Source organism: Ranitomeya variabilis, chromosome 5, assembly GCF_051348905.1.
Source record: "Ranitomeya variabilis isolate aRanVar5 chromosome 5, aRanVar5.hap1, whole genome shotgun sequence".
NCBI classification, from domain to species: Eukaryota; Metazoa; Chordata; class Amphibia; order Anura; family Dendrobatidae; genus Ranitomeya; species Ranitomeya variabilis.
In genome coordinates, this window is record NC_135236.1 from 491,301,666 (window position 1) to 491,320,825 (window position 19,160).

General features: G+C 43.5%; 1 protein-coding gene across 1 annotated transcript in view; it reads left to right on the plus strand.

The window, feature by feature from the left end:
* The window catches only part of UTP20 (UTP20 small subunit processome component), a 166,382-nt gene that overhangs the window by 97,515 nt on the left and 49,707 nt on the right, over positions 1 to 19,160 (plus strand). Inside the window, exons 27-29 of the mRNA XM_077265598.1 lie at positions 2,636 to 2,844; positions 18,787 to 18,930; positions 19,028 to 19,107. Coding sequence (XP_077121713.1) covers positions 2,636 to 2,844; positions 18,787 to 18,930; positions 19,028 to 19,107 — 433 coding nt within the window. The remainder of the gene's footprint in view (positions 1 to 2,635; positions 2,845 to 18,786; positions 18,931 to 19,027; positions 19,108 to 19,160) is intronic.

Consider the following 19,160-nt stretch of genomic DNA (forward strand, 5'->3'; position numbering starts at 1 on the left):
GGCCACACATGATGCTCCATACTGTATAATGGCCACACATGATGCTCCATATTGTATAATGGCCACACATGATGCTCCATATTGTATAATGGCGAAGGATCAACCTGAATAATATACTTTATTTAAATGTCTTATACAAACAAGGCATAATGGCCACACATGATGCTCCATATTGTATAATGGCCACACATGATGCTCCATGGTGTATAATGGCCACACATGATGCTCCATACTGTATAGTGGCCCCACATGATGCTCCATACTGTATAGTGGCCCCACATGATGCTCCATACTGTATAATGGCCACACATGATGCTCCATACTGTATAATGGCCACACATGATGCTCCATATTGTATAATGGCCACACATGATGCTCCATATTGTATAATGGCGAAGGATCAACCTGAATAATATACTTTATTTAAATGTCTTATACAAACAAGGCATAATGGCCACACATGATGCTCCATATTGTATAATGGCCACACATGATGCTCCATGGTGTATAATGGCCACACATGATGCTCCATACTGTATAGTGGCCCCACATGATGCTCCATACTGTATAGTGGCCCCACATGATGCTCCATACTGTATAATGGCCACACATGATGCTCCATACTGTATAATGGCCACACATGATGCTACATATTGTATAATGGCCACACATGATGCTCCATATTGTATAATGGCGAAGGATCAACCTGAATAATATACTTTATTTAAATGTCTTATACAAACAAGGCATAATGGCCACACATGATGCTCCATATTGTATAATGGCCACACATGATGCTCCATACTGTATAATGGCCACACATGATGCTCCATACTGTATAATGGCCACACATGATGCTCCATGGTGTATAATGGCCACACATGATGCTCCATACTGTATAGTGGCCCCACATGATGCTCCATATTGTATAATGGCCACACATGATGCTCCATACTGTATAATGGCCACACATGATGCTCCATACTGTATAATGGCCCCACATGATGCTCCATATTGTATAATGGCCCCACATGATGCTCCATATTGTATAATGGCCACACATGATGCTCCATACTGTATAATGGCCACACATGATGCTTCATATTGTATAGTGGCCCCAGATGATGCTCCATACTGTATAGTGGCCACTAATGATGCTCCATACTGTATAATGGCCTCACATAAAAAATAAAATTGCTACTCACTAGTGTTGAGCGATACCTTCCGATATTCAAAAGTATCGGTATCGGATTGGATCGGCCGATACCAAAAAATATCGGATATCGCCGATACCGATACCCGATACAAATACAAGTCAATGGGACACAAATATCGGAAGCTATCCTGGATGGTTCCCAGGGTCTGGAGGAGAGGAAACTCTCCTTCAGGCCCTGGGATCCATATTCATGTAAAGAATAAAAATAAAAAATATGGATATACTCACCCCTCCGACGGACCCTGGCTCTCACCGGTGCAAGCGTCTGCCTCCGTTCCTAAGAATGCAGTGAGTGAAGGACCTTCGATGACGTTGCAGTCACATGAGCGGTCACGCGACCAATCACAAGACCGCCACGTCATCGCAGGTCCTACACTCACTGCATTCTTGGGAACGGAGGCTGCCGGTTGCACCGCTGAGGTCCAGGGTCCGTCGGAGGGGTGAGTATATCCATATTTTTTATTTTTATTCTTTATTTTTTACATGAATATGGATCCCAGGGCCTGAAGGAGAGTGTCCTCTCCTCCAGACCCTGGGAACCATATGCACCGCACACGCCTGGGAACTTATAGGAACTTCCGATTCCGATATCACAAAAATATCGGAACTCTGTATTGGAATTCCGATACAGCGAATATCGGCCGATTTGCAGTATCGGAATGCTCAACACTACTACTCACCTTTGCCCGTTCCAACTATGATCTGGTCTCTTCATATATCACAATCCTACCTGTGGGCACGGGCGCCATCTCCTCAGCAATAGCGCCGCCACTCTCCTCAGCCCTCTACTCAGCACGCGCGCAAACTGATGTGACGGCATGCAGCATGATGGGACGGCGCGCGTGCAGAGGAGAGTGGCCTCTGCACTAGTGATGAAGGGAGATGGCAAGCGAGCTGAAGAGAGTGATGGCGACTCTAGTTTTGTGGCGATGGCACGTGTGCCCACCGGGAGGGCTTTGTGTGCCCCTTTTGGCACGTGTGCCATTCTTTCGCCACCACTGTTATAGACTATGTAATATGACTTTGTGGCCATTCAGGTGAAGATTTGGTGGCTCTCAGCTCTGCCTTTTAGTCCATGTTTTGGGAACTCCCTTTTCTAATGGCTGTCTCTAGTAGGTCATATGTAAGGGAGTCATATATAAAATACACTGGGTTTCAATGTGCTTAGTATCTTTTCCATACTACAAGTTTTGAAGTGGAAAAGGATGTAAAGTCGCTCAAAGGCCATTTCTATATTAGAACGTGACTATGATGCTATCACAAACACCCTACCAAAGAATGGGATCATTTTTAGTAGAATAGTTGTCACATTAATACACAGCTACAGCTGCTGTGACATTGCTTTACGCCAAGCTGGAATGCCATTTTCTCTTTTTCTATTGTCTTTGCTGACGTCCTATTCATTTTTTCTCTTTGCAGGAAGCTGTCTGGCTTTGGTGCAGCAGTCGGTAGAACTGATGGACCTCTCTAAGGTTCTTCCTCTTGGGCGACAGCACAGTTTGTACAATAGTTTGGAGGTTGTTCTTAAAAATTTAGGTCACCTGATCAGCCCTTATTTACCCAAGATACTCCAGATTTTACTTTGCATGACAGCCACTGTGTCTCATATTCTAGAACAGAAAGAAAAGGTAAGTTTGTGTTAAAACATTCTGCATTGATAATCCCTATGGTTTTATAACCAAGCTTGGATATGGTCCAAATAACTTCCTATATATACTAATAGCACTATATATTTCACATTTACTGCTCTAGCTCTGTCTGGGTGCACATTGTCTTTTAGGTTACTGCACAAAGCCTAATGTAATGTTTTTACTTGCCTGAAAGCAGATCACCAGCGGAAGACCTGTAGGGACACTTAGACAAAATTTAATGTTTCGGCTCTCTGTATAAATTAAGGAAAAAGTTATGTTTTCATATTATAAAGCAGCCAAAATGGAAGATTTTTAAGGTTTAGCTGCCCCAGTGCTGTCAACAGAACAGCAAGATTTTTCAATTAAAAGTGTGCATTGGCAGATCGGTGCACCACACAAGGGACGGATCACAGGCTCCTGATAAAGTAACTTAAACATTGTTAGTGACATTCCTTTTATAGTTAGGATGAATTCACATACTGCAGATTTTGTTGCAGAAAGTTCTACAACTGTTCTATTCATCAGAAGCAGTCGCATTCAGATGACTAGAACTCATTTTGAGTCACAAAAATTTCTACAACCTGTGCAGCGTTAGAATTCACACTTGAGTATCTAACTTATTGTTTTCCATTTTAAAACTGGATATGTTAATTGCAGAAATATTGTAATAGTTAATTACTAGTGTTGAGTGAGCGTGCTGGGATAAGGCGTTATCCGAGCATGCTCATGCGCTAACACAGTATCTTCGGCGTGCTGGACAAGTATGTTCTAGTAACAAACCGGCAATCCCTTCATGTGTTGTGCTGTCACACATCCGCGAGACATGAAGCCACAGCGACTCGAACATAGTATTCGAACACACCGAAAATGCTTTGTTAGCACATGAGTGTGCTCCGATAACCCTTTATCCCAGCACGTTCACTCAACGCTATTAGTTACCCTATTTTGCTTTCTTGTCTGCACAAAACAAATTCTGAACTGAGGTGTAACAGCTTAGAGAACGTTTCAACAAATTTTTCATGTTGGAATTGGACACCCGACATAAAAGTGGCTGCATAGCAGAATAAAACTTTATTTATAATTTTACCTCTACGTTGCTGCGATATTATCAAAGTATTCGGCACCTAGTGAGTTAATTTTCGTTAAGTACAAGTGATCTTTACTTATTTCCCCTGTATGATGTAGCCCAATCATAAACAGGCAGCAACAGACACCAGAGAAAACACACCACACCATATCTTAGTACAGTCTACTACTGTGTGAGATGTAATGAAAGTCTGTTCTGCTTTCTCTGCAGAACGATTGCAATGAGCACATCAGACAGAAGTGGTGTTACTGACAACTTTTAGCTCTCATCTCCAGAAAGGCAGTGTGGAAGGATGGTCACGGTGTCAGTACAGCAGAGCTGACAAAGAGAAAAGAATAAACCAGCTCACCCACAGCGGCGTACGGCTTGCTGAAGCATGGCACTCGTTTGGTTACACGTGTAGTACTGATGAGAAAAAGGTGATGTGTTCCAGCTTCTTTGAATCCCAAATATTATTAGAAACTGCTTCTTAAAAAACCATGGCAATAGCAGAGTTCACATGGCAAGATATAGTTACGTGTTTCAAACACTCAAGGCGTCCTTTATCAAACTAATCATAGTTTGATAGAGGACTAGTGATGAGCGAATATACTCGTTGCTCGGGTGATCTCCCAAGTATTTGTGACTGCTCGGAGATTTAGTTTTCATCGCCGTAGCTGAATGATTTACAGCTACTAGACAGCTTGATTACATGTGGGGATTCCCTAGCAACCAGGCAACCCCCACATGTACTCAGGCTGGCTAGCAGCTGTAAATCATTCAGCTGAGGCGATGAAAACTAAAACTGCGAACACTAACAAATACTCGGAGACCACCCGAGCAACGAGTATATTCGCTCATCACTATAAAGGACGCCTTGAGTGTTTGAAACTTGTAATTATATCTTGCCATGTGAACATTGCTATTGCGATGGTCTTTTAAGAAGCCTTTTCTAATAATTTAGATTCAAAGAAGCTGAAACACATCTCCTCTTTCTCAGTAGAGCTGACATTTGCTATGAGAAGAGTTGATCCAGGGTTTTGTAATGTGAGACAGCTCCCCTCCCTTCACACTGACTACCCTGATCTTATCTGGAAGATGTTAGGGTACCGTCACACATTGAAATTTCCATCGCTACGACGTTACGATTCGTGACGTTCTAGCGATATCGTTACGATATCGCAGTGTCTGACACGCTACTGCGATCAGACACCCTGCTGAGAATCGTACGTCGTAGCAGATCGTTTGGAACTTTCTTTCGTCGCTTGATCACCCGCTGACATCGCTGGATCGTTGTGTGAGACAGCGATCCAGCGATGTCTTCGCTTGTAACCAGGGTAAACATCGGGTAACTAAGCGAGGGCCGCGCTTAGTAACCCGATGTTTACCCTGGTTACAAGCGTAAACGTAAAAAAACAAACCGTACATACTCACCCGTCGGTGTCCTTCAGGTCCCTTGCCGTCTGCTTCCTGCTCTGAGTGCCGGCCGGAAAGTGAGAGCAGAGCGCAGCGGTGCTGCGCTCTGCGCCTCTCACTGTACGGCTGCACTCAGTCAGAGCAGGAAGCAGACGGCAAGGGACCTGAAGGACACCGACGGGTGAGTATGTACTGTTTGTTTTTTTACGTTTACGCTGGTAACCAGGGTAAACATCGGGTTACTAAGCGCGGCCCTGCGCTTAGTTACCCGATGTTTACCCTGGTTACCCGGGGACTTCGGCATCGCTCCAGCGCCGTGATTGCAACGTGTGACCGCAGTCTACGACGCTGGAGCGATGCTTATACGACGCTGCGACGTCACGAATCGTGCCGTCGCAGCGATGAAAATTTCAATGTGTGACGGTACCCTTAGACATTGGTGCTCCACTTTCTAATCATGAAAAAGGTTAGGGTACCGTCACACTCAGCAACTTTCCAACGATCACGACCAGCGATACGACCTGGCCGTGATCGTTGGAAAGTCCTTGTGTGGTCGCTGGAGAGCTGTCACACAGACCGCTCTCCAGCGACCAACGATGCCGAAGTCCCCGGGTAACCAGGGTAAACATCGGTTTACTAAGCGCAGGGCTGCGCTTAGTAACCCGATGTTTACCCTGGTTACCATTGTAAATGTAAAAAACCCCCCACATACTCACATTCCGGTGCCTGTCACGTCCCCGGGCGTCCGCTTCCCTGCACTCCTCCTGCATCCTGTGTAAGCGCGGCCGTAAAGCAGAGCGGTGACGTCACCGCTGTGCTCTGATGTACGGCCGGCCGGCGCTGACACAGGATGCAGGAGGAGGGCAGGGAAGCGGACGCGCACCGGAATGTAAGTATGTAGTGTGTGTTTTTTTTTTTTTTTTACATTTACAATGGTAACCAGGGTAAACATCGGGTTACTAAGCGCGGCCCTGCGCTTAGTAACCCAATATTTACCCTGGTTACCAGTGAAGACATCGCTGCATTGGCGTCACACACGCCGATGCAGCGATGTCAGCGGGTGATCCAGCGACGAAATAAAGTTTCAAACGATCTGCTACGACGTACGATTCTCAGCGGGGTCCCTGATCGCAGTAGCGTGTCAGACACAGTGAGATCGTAACTATATCGCTGGAACGTCACGGATCGTGCCGTCGTAGCGACCAAAGTGCCACTGTGAGACGGTACCCTTAGACCAGGAGATCAGAAGCATATGTCCTTCGCACACTGAGAAACATTGTCTGAGTTTTTGTGGGCCATGTTGTTTCTTAGCTCTGTGGTGCTGGCTTTTTGATTGGGTAGAGTAATACAGAAGGAAGTAGTACTCACTTGGGACTTAATGAAAAATAATTGATTAGTTGTCAAATACGTTACCAATGTCTCATCAGAAAAAAATGATTATATATATATATATATATATATATATATATATATATATATATATATATATATATATATATATACACACACACAGTGGGGCATAAAAGTATTTAGTCAGTCAGCAATAGTGCAAGTTCCACCACTTAAAAAGATGAGAGGCGTCTGTAATTTACATCATAGGTAGACCTCAACTATGGGAGACAAACTGAGAAAAAAAAATCCAGAAAATCACATTGTCTGTTTTTTTATCATTTTATTTGCATATTATGGTGGAAAATAAGTATTTGGTCAGAAACAAAATTTCATCTCAATACTTTGTAATATATCCTTTGTTGGCAATGACAGAGGTCAAACGTTTTCTGTAAGTCTTCACAAGGTTGCCACACACTGTTGTTGGTATGTTGGCCCATTCCTCCATGCAGATCTCCTCTAGAGCAGTGATGTTTTTGGCTTTTCGCTTGGCAACACGGACTTTCAACTCCCTCCAAAGGTTTTCTATAGGGTTGAGATCTGGAGACTGGCTAGGCCACTCCAGGACCTTGAAATGCTTCTTACGAAGCCACTCCTTCGTTGCCCTGGCGGTGTGCTTTGGATCATTGTCATATTGAAAGACCCAGCCACGTTTCATCTTCAATGCCCTTGCTGATGGAAGGAGGTTTGCACTCAAAATCTCACGATACATGGCCCCATTCATTCTTTCATGTACCCGGATCAGTCGTCCTGGCCCCTTTGCAGAGAAACAGCCCCAAAACATGTTTCCACCACCATGCTTTACAGTAGGTATGGTGTTTGATGGATGCAACTCAGTATTCTTTTTCCTCCAAACACGACAAGTTGTGTTTCTACCAAACAGTTCCAGTTTGGTTTCATCAGACCATAGGACATTCTCCCAAAACTCCTCTGGATCATCCAAATGCTCTCTAGCAAACTTCAGACGGGCCCGGACATGTACTGGCTTAAGCAGTGGGACACGTCTGGCACTGCAGGATCTGAGTCCATGGTGGCGTAGTGTGTTACTTATGGTAGGCCTTGTTACATTGGTCCCAGCTCTCTGCAGTTCATTCACTAGGTCCCCCCGCGTGGTTCTGGGATTTTTGCTCACCGTTCTTGTGATCATTCTGACCCCACGGGGTGGGATTTTGCATGGAGCCCCAGATCGAGGGAGATTATCAGTGGTCTTGAATGTCTTCCATTTTCTAATTATTGCTCCCACTGTTGATTTCTTCACTCCAAGCTGGTTGGCTATTGCAGATTCAGTCTTCCCAGCCTGGTGCAGGGCTACAATTTTGTTTCTGGTGTCCTTTGACAGCTCTTTGGTCTTCACCATAGTGGAGTTTGGAGTCAGACTGTTTGAGGGTGTGCACAGGTGTCTTTTTATACTGATAACAAGTTTAAACAGGTGCCATTACTACAGGTAATGAGTGGAGGAAAGAGGAGACTCTTAAAGAAGAAGTTACAGGTCTGTGAGAGCCAGAAATCTTGATTGTTTGTTTCTGACCAAATACTTATTTTCCACCATAATATGCAAATAAAATGATGAAAAAACAGACAATGTGATTTTCTGGATTTTTTTTTCTCAGTTTGTCTCCCATAGTTGAGGTCTACCTATGATGTAAATTACAGACGCCTCTCATCTTTTTAAGTGGTGGAACTTGCACTATTGCTGACTGACTAAATACTTTTTTGCCCCACTGTGTGTGTGTATGTATATATATATATATATATATATATATATATATATATATATATGAACAGCACCAGAAAATATACCTTAAAGCGTGCACGTTTCCGTGACCAGCATTCCAATGGCCTTCCAGACAGTAAACAAAAAGGGAAACAGAACAGTAAGATGTTAAAAAAAAAGGACTTTAATGCCCTGTGGCGTGGCAACATTCCAGATAAAATAAATGCTTTCTCTGACTTGAGAAAGGATTTGTTTTATCCGGAACGTTGCCACGCCACAGGGCACTAAAGTCCGTTTTTTTACATCTTTTTGTGCGGTTTCCTTTTTTGTTTAATATAAATATATATAATATTTAAGCACTTTATTGACCTTGTGCTAATTTTCACCACCAGAGAGGTTTTAATAGTAGGAAATGCATTTTTTTGTTTACTGATGTCTAAAACTGGGTTACATGTTATAAGGTGAGTTTTATAGTTGTCTATGTGGCAATGCTAAAGAGACTAAAAGGTTACGGTTATGTAGTGTCAGCAGTGTTTTAAAGATGAGATTTATATGTAAAATGTTTCTGTTCTGAAGTTTCTGAAAATTACTCTTAATGGCCTTTATCACATAGGGGAAGAACACTTCTTAGAAATGATTACAAAGGTTTTTCTGAAATTCAATTTGACCGTTTTTCTTTTTGTTTTTTTTTTTCCACAAGTAATCACTTCACTTAAACTAGATGTTACTTGTTCACCAAATTTTTCTAAACATTATTATAAACAAGCTTACATTGGACATCATGTAATGTCCATACTCAGAATTGTTTAACTTTGTTTTTATAGCAGGTTTTCAGATTCAGTAACTTTTAGATATGTGCCTCGTATACCAGGCAGTCATTTGCAGAGTACATTTATCGCTTCATTAGACAGCAAGGTGTTAAAAGTTCAATAAGTTAAATACCACAGGCTACAATCTGGGTAATGATTATGAAACGTTTTAAAGCTAGATCAGGAAAAAAAATGATTTAGTTAAATTTCCACTTGTTTTAGAGCAGGTCTCTGACCCCCAGAGTACAGATACTGGAAGTTTTTAAACTTTGTCATTGCATTTACACTTCTGAGTAGGAACCCGTGAACTGACATTATACTAAATCATTTTTTATATTTCAACCACAAAGTAAGATCTAACTGAGAACTTATCATGCATTCTTAAGTCACTATGCAATATATATATGTGTAAGGAAGACAATGTACCAAATCCATTAAGAATATCAATTATAAAGTTGATCTTTAGGTAATCTTGAATTTATTCAAATAGGATTTCAACATTATAGTAAAATAATACAAGAAAATTAAAAAAAACGAGCCATCACTCCTCTTTGCAGTTGTGTAAAAGTTTTGAATACAGTGCGCACCTCTACTTCACTAACTTGAATTAAAGTTTGTTGGCAATTCTCAAAACCCCGAGAGAGAAGACGTTGCTCCTTATAGGAATATATGATATATATAGTCTAAAATCATATGCAGTTGCTCTAAGTTAAAGAGGACCTATCACCAAATTTTTCGTGTTGAACGATGTCGTAGTGGCTGCAAAGCAGAATAAATCTTTTTTTTTTTTTTTTTTTCCTCTCCTCATTGGGGGACATAGGGAACTATGGGTGTATGCTGCTGCGACTAGGAGGCTGACTGTATGCACAAAAAGAGCTCCTCCTCAGCAGTGTACACCCCACAAACTGGCACCAAGTTAATTAGTTAGTGAGCAAGCAGTAAGAAGAGCAACATAAAAGATTATACCACAAAAACCAAAACTATAACAATAGAAAGAAACAATACAGTTGTGTAACATGGGAGGGTGCTGTGTCCCCCAATGAAGGCTCCAAGAAACAGATTTTACAGTGAGTAACCAAAAATCCGGTTTTCTTTATTGCTTCATTATGGGACGTCCCAAAGCAGTCACTGGGGAGGGAAAACAATACAAACTCCGTTCAGGTCAGGGATCTAGCCACTGATGCTTGCAAGGTTCTCCTACCTAGGCTTACATCAGCCGAGGTGTAGGTATGAACTTTGCAAATGTGTGAATAGAAGACCATTTCACCGCTTTGCAGAGCTATAACAAACTGGTGACGAACGGCACCCACCGCCCGGGTAGAGTGGGCCTTAATCACGGGGGGGGGTGTTCTATTCTTAACCCGGTATGCCTCCAAGATAGCCACCTGGATCCAGCAAGAAATCATGGCCTTAGATGCCAGAAGGCCCCTGAGAACCCTCAGGAACAGCAAAGAGTGAATCCGTCTTCTGTAAGGCAGCGGTTCTGGAAAGATAAATACGAATCACCCTGACCAGGTCCAAACTGTTCAGAGAGTGCTCCAGTGCTCCAGGGGATGCACTGGAGAAGGACCGTAGAAAGGAAGTACGATGTCCTCATTTAGCTGAAATGCGAAAACTACCTTGTGAAGGAAAGGGTGAACTGGCCGCAAAACTACCTTATCATGTTGTAGAATAAGGAAGGAATAGCAACAAAGCGCTGCCAACTTCTGCCACCTGCCTGATGGAAGTCATGGCCACAAGAAAAACCACCTTCCATGATGGGAAAGACCGAGAGACTTCTCTGAGCGGTTCAAAAGGTGGACATCTGAAAGCTTCCAGAACCAGGTTAAGGTCCCAGGGATCCACTGGCGGACGGTACGGGGGAGCCGCATGAGCCACTCCTGAAGAAAGGTACTGACCTGAGAGCGAGAAGCTAAGTTCTTTTGGAAGAGAATAGACAATGCTGAGACTTGGCCCTTCAGTGAGCCAAGCTCAAGTCCTGCATCTAATCCTGCTTGAAGGGAGAAGGCAATAGGTGTGATCTGATTACTCGCTCCAATGGAAAAAGGCTTTCCAAATTCGATGATAGACTTGAGATGATATAACTATCTTGTATCCTGATATCGCCTCTCTGATGGAGGTGAGCTAGGCATGCCTGAAACCGAAGACGACCTTCCACCCAAAAGGACTTCCTTGTAGGAAGAGAAAGATGTGGAGGAGAATCTGCTACATTTGCTCCTAGATCTGCCTTGTGCATTGTGGGGGCACCAGGAAGGAGTCTGCTTAAAGGAAGGTCTTCTCCTTTCCTGCCGTGCCTGCTGTCTCTCTTGATGGGAGGAATCCTCCATAGACGAGAAACAACTGAAAGGGACAAAATTTGCACTTGAGGGGAGGGTGCCGAGATATAGCCTGAGGGAGGAGAGAACTCTTTCCATCTGTAGCCTACATTATGATCTGATCGAGCTTGGATCTGAATAGTCATGATACCTGAAAAAGCAGACTGTTCAGGGACTTTTTGGAGGCCTGCCATGCCTATAGCCACATGATTCTGCGGATGGCCTCAATGTTACTGGATGCCTGAGCAGTACAGGAGGCAGTGGCCACTACAGTAAGATCTGGTCTGCCAAGTCGGCTAACTCTTCAGGTGCGGCTCCCACAAGGATGCCCTGATGGAGTTGCTTAGCCTATGCAGAAATAGACTGACACCTGTGTGGTGGCAAAGACAAGGCAAAAGGAAGAACCTGTAGCTTCAAAGGCTGACTTGACAAATGACTCCATGAGTCTGTCATTGCGGTCCTTAAGTGATGTCCTGGCTATAAGGGGAATGGCCTTGTTGGTGGACTGGGGAGTCTACTCTCGGAGAGACGGGCAAATTTTCCTTCAGCTCTGAAGCAAGCGGATACAAAATCTCATCGCTTCCCTCTTTGGAAGCGTCTGGTCGAATTTTCCCTGTCTCTTCAAAGGACCCCTCAAATTCCTTATGGGGGGCAGAAACTCGAAGAGTTCACCTAGTTCATCTGAAGGACACTCCATAATCAGAGGGCTCTGAAAGGGTGACCTTAGCATTGAGCCTGATTGACTGCTACAATAAGACTCTACTATGTCTCTCATGTTACAAGAATGGTCAAGATCCAGGTATGACAGACTCCGGTACAGCTGGTGTCTCTGGTGAAGATGACTGGGAAGAAGCTAGCCATCCAGAGGGACGAGGTGGGGGAGGAACTGGAGTGACTCTCCTGCCTATCCCTTTTACTGCCATTGCTAGTATTCTCAGGAGGCTGTTATGGGATCCTCTGGCATAGGAGTAGGAAGGGATAACAATCTGTCAAGTACTGATATAAAGGTCTGGGACAACTTGGTTAGATCCGCAACGGATTGAGATAGAGAAGATGCCCAATCTGGGACTAGGGGGGCACTCTCTCGGGGATCAGTGGGTGCCTACTGGGCAGTAAGGGCGGAGGAATTGCTGTTGCTGCAATCTTGACAGAGGGGAGAAGACTGACCAGAATGGAGTCTGCATTTACAGGAAGAGCAAACAAAGTGTTTGACAAGACTAGTAAATAACGGAGGACGAGAACGCTCTGCAATGAATTAGGCTTGATAGAGTTCATTAACAAATGCCAGGGGTTAGGGGACAGAGAAAAAAAGGACTGCCGAGGAGAGTGTCAGTTTTCACAGCAGAGCTAACCCCACAGTAAAGCTGAGGTTCCAGAAGCTGTTCCCAGGGTTCTGCATAGCTTAGGGTTTAGAATCGCTGGCTGGAGAGGCTCCTATGCTGGTCATCGGCTGGAGGGGCTCCTGTGCTGCTGAGCAGGAAAATGGTGACCGCTGGGAGAAAGAGGTTAGCTTCCTGAGAGAAAAGCGTGCACAGCTTCCCATGCTATAGAAAAAGAGGGGGCGTGTGCAGAAAAAGCCCCCACGATAAGAAGTGTGAGAGAGCGGAGCCGAACACCACGGCAAGGCCGCACTGAAGCTGAGGCCTCAAGAGAAAAGAGGCTGGCGCAGTAGTGGGGGTGCAGCATGGTGGATATATACTGTGAAACAAAGTAGAAATGATGGCCAGTTACAGTCAAAAACACAGGTACACATATAATAAAAATTTCAAAAAACTGACCGTCACATCCAAACATAGAATAAGTGTGAACAGGTGCTGAACCTAGAGTCACCAACTCGTACACAGTCAAATAAATTAAGGCAGCACACTGCGGTGCTAAAACATGCAAACATGAAAATTGAACTGCATTAGAAATATGAAAAAATAAGAGCGTTTGGCGCATAAATTGGCCAATTCATGTGTACCTGGATTCTATGTTTGGATGTGACGGTCAGTTTTTTAAATTAGTATTCATTAGCTTTCTGACTGAGCACTCCACCTTTTAGCCACAGGTGTTTTAATCGCAGCAGGACCATTACCCCTCCATAGAGATAGAGAGATTATAGTCTAAGAAGAGGATTCACAGTAGGTTCCCATTCAGATGAAGACGTTTATTCTCAGTGAGGAAAGGAATGTCTAGGTCCTGGTATACGAGAGATGCCTTAATGTGGCTACCAGGTAAACATGAATTGGCCAATTTATGCACTAAACGCTCTCATTTTTTCATATTTCTAATGCAGTAATGCAGTTCAATTTTCATGTTTGCATGTTTTAGCACCGCAGTGTGCTGCCTTATTTATTTGACTTCACACATAATAAAAGACCCAAACACATAAGTACAATCATAAAAAGGTAGATTCTGTCACATAAGATCCATGATATCGCTTAGATGCTCTCCTGACCGGACACTGCACCGTCTGAGACTGGAGAGTTGTCGAAAAAACTGGGTACCTTTGTCCCTGAAGAAGGCTCTGATTTAGCAGACTTCCAAGTTCCAAGTCTCACCAGATTGGGGGATGTCTGTGAAACTCCTGACACAGACAGGCACTGGTGGTCGAGCTGGCAGAAGTGGGGGGCCAGGATCGACCGATGTTCAGATCACCTGAACTCTCTTGATGTGTTAGGGGCTGTGGTCCTGCCAGATAGACATATGAGGATACGGGGTGTCCCTACATGCCGTACTATCTCTTCGTGGGACTATAGTGTGACTTGTCACACTGTATCCCTCCAGGGAAAGAAGCAGGAAACCTCTGAAAAGGAAAAGGGAAAATCATTACCGGAAAATGCCAAAAATAAAGGTAGATCTGGATCTAATGAAAGACCCATGTCCACCTCCTACTGACAAGAGGCTAAACTGATTAAATAGGTGCCAGTTGATGGGACGTACACTGCTGGGGAGGAGCTTTTTTTTTTTGCATAGTGACGGCCTCTTTGTGGCAGAGCATACACCCATGGTTTCCTGTGTCCCCAATGGAGGCTCCGAGAAACAAATTTTACAATGAGTGACTAAAAATCCAGGGTTTTTTGTTTTGCTTTTTTGCCCTTTTTATTGCAGAGATTTTGTCAAAGTACATTGCTCAAAAAAATAAAGGGAACACTAAAATCCCACATCCTAAATATCACTGAATGTAATATTCCAGTTGTAAATCTTTATTCATTACATATTGGAATGTGTTGAGAACAATAAAACCTAAAAATGATCAACGTAAATCACAACTAATATCCCACGGAGGTCTGGAGTTGGAATAATGCTCAAAGTCAAAGTCGAAAATGAAGTCACAGGCTGATCCAACTTCAGTGGAAATGCCTCAAGACAAGGAAATGATGCTCATTAGTGTGTGTGGCCTACACGTGCCTGTAAGATCTCCCTACAATGCCTGGGCATGCACCTGATGAGGCTGCGGATGGTCTCCTGAGGGATCTCCTCCCAGACATGGACTAAAGCATCCGCCAACTACTGGACAGTCTGTGGTGCAACGTGACGTTGGTGGATAGTGCGAGACATGATGTCCCAGATGTGCTCAATCGGATTGAGGTCTGGGGAACAGGTGGGCCAGTCCATAGCTTCAATGCCTTCATCTTGCAGGAACTGGTGACACACTCCAGCCACATGAGGTCTGGCATTGTCCTGCATTAGGAGGAACCCAGTGCCAACCGCACCAGCATATGGTTTCACAAGGGGTCTGAGGATCTCATCTCGGTACCTAATGGCAGTCAGGCTGCCTCTGCCGAGCACATGGAGGGCTGTGCGGCCTCCAAAGAAATGCCACCCCACACCATTACTGACCCACTGCCAAACTGGTCATGCTGAAGGATGTTGCAGGCATCAGAACGCTCTCCACGGTGTCTCCAGACTCTGTCACGTTTATCGCGTGCTCAGTGTGAACCTGCTTTCATCTGTGAAGAACACAGGGTGCCAGTGGCGAATTTGCCAATCCTGGTGTTCTGTGGCAAATGCCAAGCGTCCTGCACGGTGTTGGGCTGTGAGCACAACCCCCATCTGTGGACGTCGGGCACTTAGACCATCCTCATGGAGTCGGTGTCTAACCGTTTGTGCCGACACATGCACATTTGTGGCCTGCTGGAGGTCATTTTGCAGGGCTCTGGCAGTGCTCCTCCTGTTCCTCCTTGCACAAAGGCTCAGGTAGCGGTCCTGCTGCTGGGTTGTTGCCCTCCTACGGCCCCCCCCCATGTCTCCTGGTGTACTGGCCTGTCTCCTGGTAGCCCCCCAGCCTCTGGACACTACTCTGACAGACACAGCAAACCACCTTGCCTCAGCTCGCATTGATGTACCATACTGGATGAGCTGCACTACCTGAGCCTCTTGTGTGGGTTGTAGAGTCCGTCTCATGCTACCACGAGTGTGAAAGCACAACCAACATTCAAAAGTGACCAAAACATCAGCCAGAAAGCATTGGTACAATTAGTGGTACAATTGGTGCCTCTGTACAAATCCCTAGTTAGACCGCACATGGAGTACTGTGTCCAGTTTTGGGCACCGGTGCTCAGGAAGGATATAATGGAACTAGAGAGAGTACAAAGGAGGGCAACAAAATTAATAAAGGGGATGGGAGAACTACAATACCCAGATAGATTAGCGAAATTAGGATTATTTAGTCTAGAAAAAAGACTGAGGGGCGATCTAATAACCATGTATAAGTATATAAGGGGACAATACAAATATCTCGCTGAGGATCTGTTTATACCAAGGAAGGTGACGGGCACAAGGGGGGCATTCTTTGCGTCTGGAGGAGAGAAGGTTTTTCCACCAACATAGAAGGATTCTTTACTGTTAGGGCAGTGAGAATCTGGAATTGCTTGCCTGAGGAGGTGGTGATGGCGAACTCAGTCGAGGGGTTCAAGAGAGGCCTGGATGTCTTCCTGGAGCAGAACAATATTGTATCATACAATTATTAGGTTCTGTAGAAGGACGTAGATCTTGGGATGTATTATGATGGAATATAGGCTGAACTGGATGGACAAATGTCTTTTTTCAGCCTTACTAACTATGTTACTATGTTACTATGTTGGTACTGAGATGTGGTCTGTGGTCCCCACACTCCTTTATTGAGTGTGTCTTGATAATTGCCAATAATTTCCATCTGTTTTCTATTCCATTTGCACAACAGCATGTGAAATTAATTGTCAAACAGTGTTGCTTCCTAATTCGACAGTTTGATTTACTTGGAGTTATATTCTGTTGTTTTGTGTTCCCTTTATTTTTTGAGCAGTGTATTTGGCACCAATGAGTTAACTTTTGGTAAGTCCAAGGGAGTGCAATAAGTTTTCACTGGTGGTGTGCTGACCAAACATAAGCAAAGGACAACACTTAAAGGAAAAAAAAACATGCCCTTTCCCATAGCTTAAAGCAGGTTTTTCAGTTTCTGAAATGTAATGACACTGTCCTGGTCTTACCTCCTGCATGATTAAAAATCCTGGATGACCAACTCGTTTCAGATAAGGATAGGACAGCGATTTCACTTAAAAAAAAACAAACAAAAAAAACAAACAAATACCCTTCTGTCAGCTCTCCTAGCACCGCTGATGTACGTGCCTCTGCCCACACTACCTGTCTGGAGATGTCCGTAATCACACTTATGCATGTTATGCTCAGGGAAACTTAAAATCGCTCTGGAGTGAGATCAGAGCGGGGTCCCCTGACATCTCACAGGTGTAGCCCAGAACTGACTGCTCCTGTGTGAGATGTAATGACAGCCCTGATCTCACTGCAGAGAGAGTACAAGTTGCATGTGGACAACCGACATTTTATTTATTTTACTCACTTATGTAGCGCCATTAATTCCACAGCGCTTTAGACATCAGCATCGATGTCCCCATTGGAGATCACAATATAAATGATCAATCAGTATGTTTTTTGAAAATAAACTCATTACAGATGTTGGCCTTGGTGGGGGATTAAAACTATCTGATAACTTTTCTGTCCAAGTGAGTGTTAACTCATTCAGTGCTAAACACTTAGCAAACATTGCAATTTTTTTTTTAAAAAAAATATATATTATGCTTTGCAGCCACTATTACATTGGGTGTCTCGTTCAAAATGAAAAAATTGATTAAAGATCCTCTTTAAACCATACTTGAAAGCTCAAAGAGGTGTGTCACACCAAACCCTTCCTTCTAGTATATACTGTCAGGGGAAATTCCATTGAACCGAACACTGCGAATGGAACCTACCATTGAAAAATACAATGTGCGCCATTGAGGGGTTAAAATATGGACATTTTTCAGGTTTTCTTTTTTGATAAACCTAATTTTTACAATTGTGCTTCATTAAAAAAAATAACATCTTTTATATCTTCTATGTTGCACTGTGTATTGCTGGCTACAGAATGAGTGAAGTGAGAATTCATCGGTGAATTTGATCTCATTGTAGAGTTTATAACCCTTTTCTGCCTTCAGAACTGAATTTGTAACTTGAAACATGAGTTGACCTATTTATGGTCATAAAGCTTCCTAAAAATTAGAGTTTAACAAAAAGGGCCAGACCCCTGTGAAGCTCTTACCTTGCCAACATCCCCTGCTCTGCTTATGATTAGTAAGCCTGGTACAAATTCATGTGCGTGTCACTGGCCTACTAATCAGAAGAGGTTCTGCGTTTGCCGTCAAGTAAAAGGAAGTTTGTAGGACCCTGGTCAAGTGGCCACAGAATACTTGTGGATTAACGCCCTACAAATCTTTCTGCTCACCTTTCATAAGGCTAAGTCATCATTTTCTCAGATCTGGATAACTTTAGTTCTGTGTAGTAACCTACATAGTCCAAAAACCCTAGGAGATCTTCCAGGAACAGCAGAAGGTGCTTTACTCATGATCTGACATTTTTTCTGCGTGCACGTGCACCTAGTGTTTGAATGACCTCAGGAGGCCGGTTGCCCCAAACCTCTTGGAGAACTGACCACATATCTTCAATGGATGTAAGCTTTCTCAAATCGAAAGGCATGGTATGCAATTGCTGTGTGTGATGGATACAACTGTATGCCTTTGTTTTCATCATTCAGAGATGTGCACCAGGATATCCTCTCAATGTAAAGTACTTGCAAATACAGTGAACCCTGTAAAACTTTTGTGAAAAAAAAAGCCTAAAACATTTGATACTCCTTGGCTAAAATATGTAGGAAAAAGTGTAGTTAAAAGAAGTATTCATTTTTCTTTAATCTTTAATATTTTTTTTTCATAGATACAACTTAAACTTATTAATCCACTAAAAAATTTGAGGCGTCTTGGAATGAAACGCATAGTTGAATATTTTACTGATTTTGAAACCTACCCCTACACTGCTGAAGAGATTGACGCTGTATTTTTTGCCGTAGTTTGGCCACAGGTAAATATAGTTTTGATATGTAATTGAGAATGGATTTACATATTTTAGGTATCATCTGCATATTTCTTTTTATGTTTTCTGTTATTTTATGTTACAGATTTGCAGGCTTGCGTTGGAAAGTCAGCATTCGCCGTCCTTTGTTCTGAAGCTGATTCATGTTTGGAGTCAGTATTCCAGGTAATGCAGTTGGGCCCAGAAGCAAGTTATTGTATTATATAGTTTGTTTACTA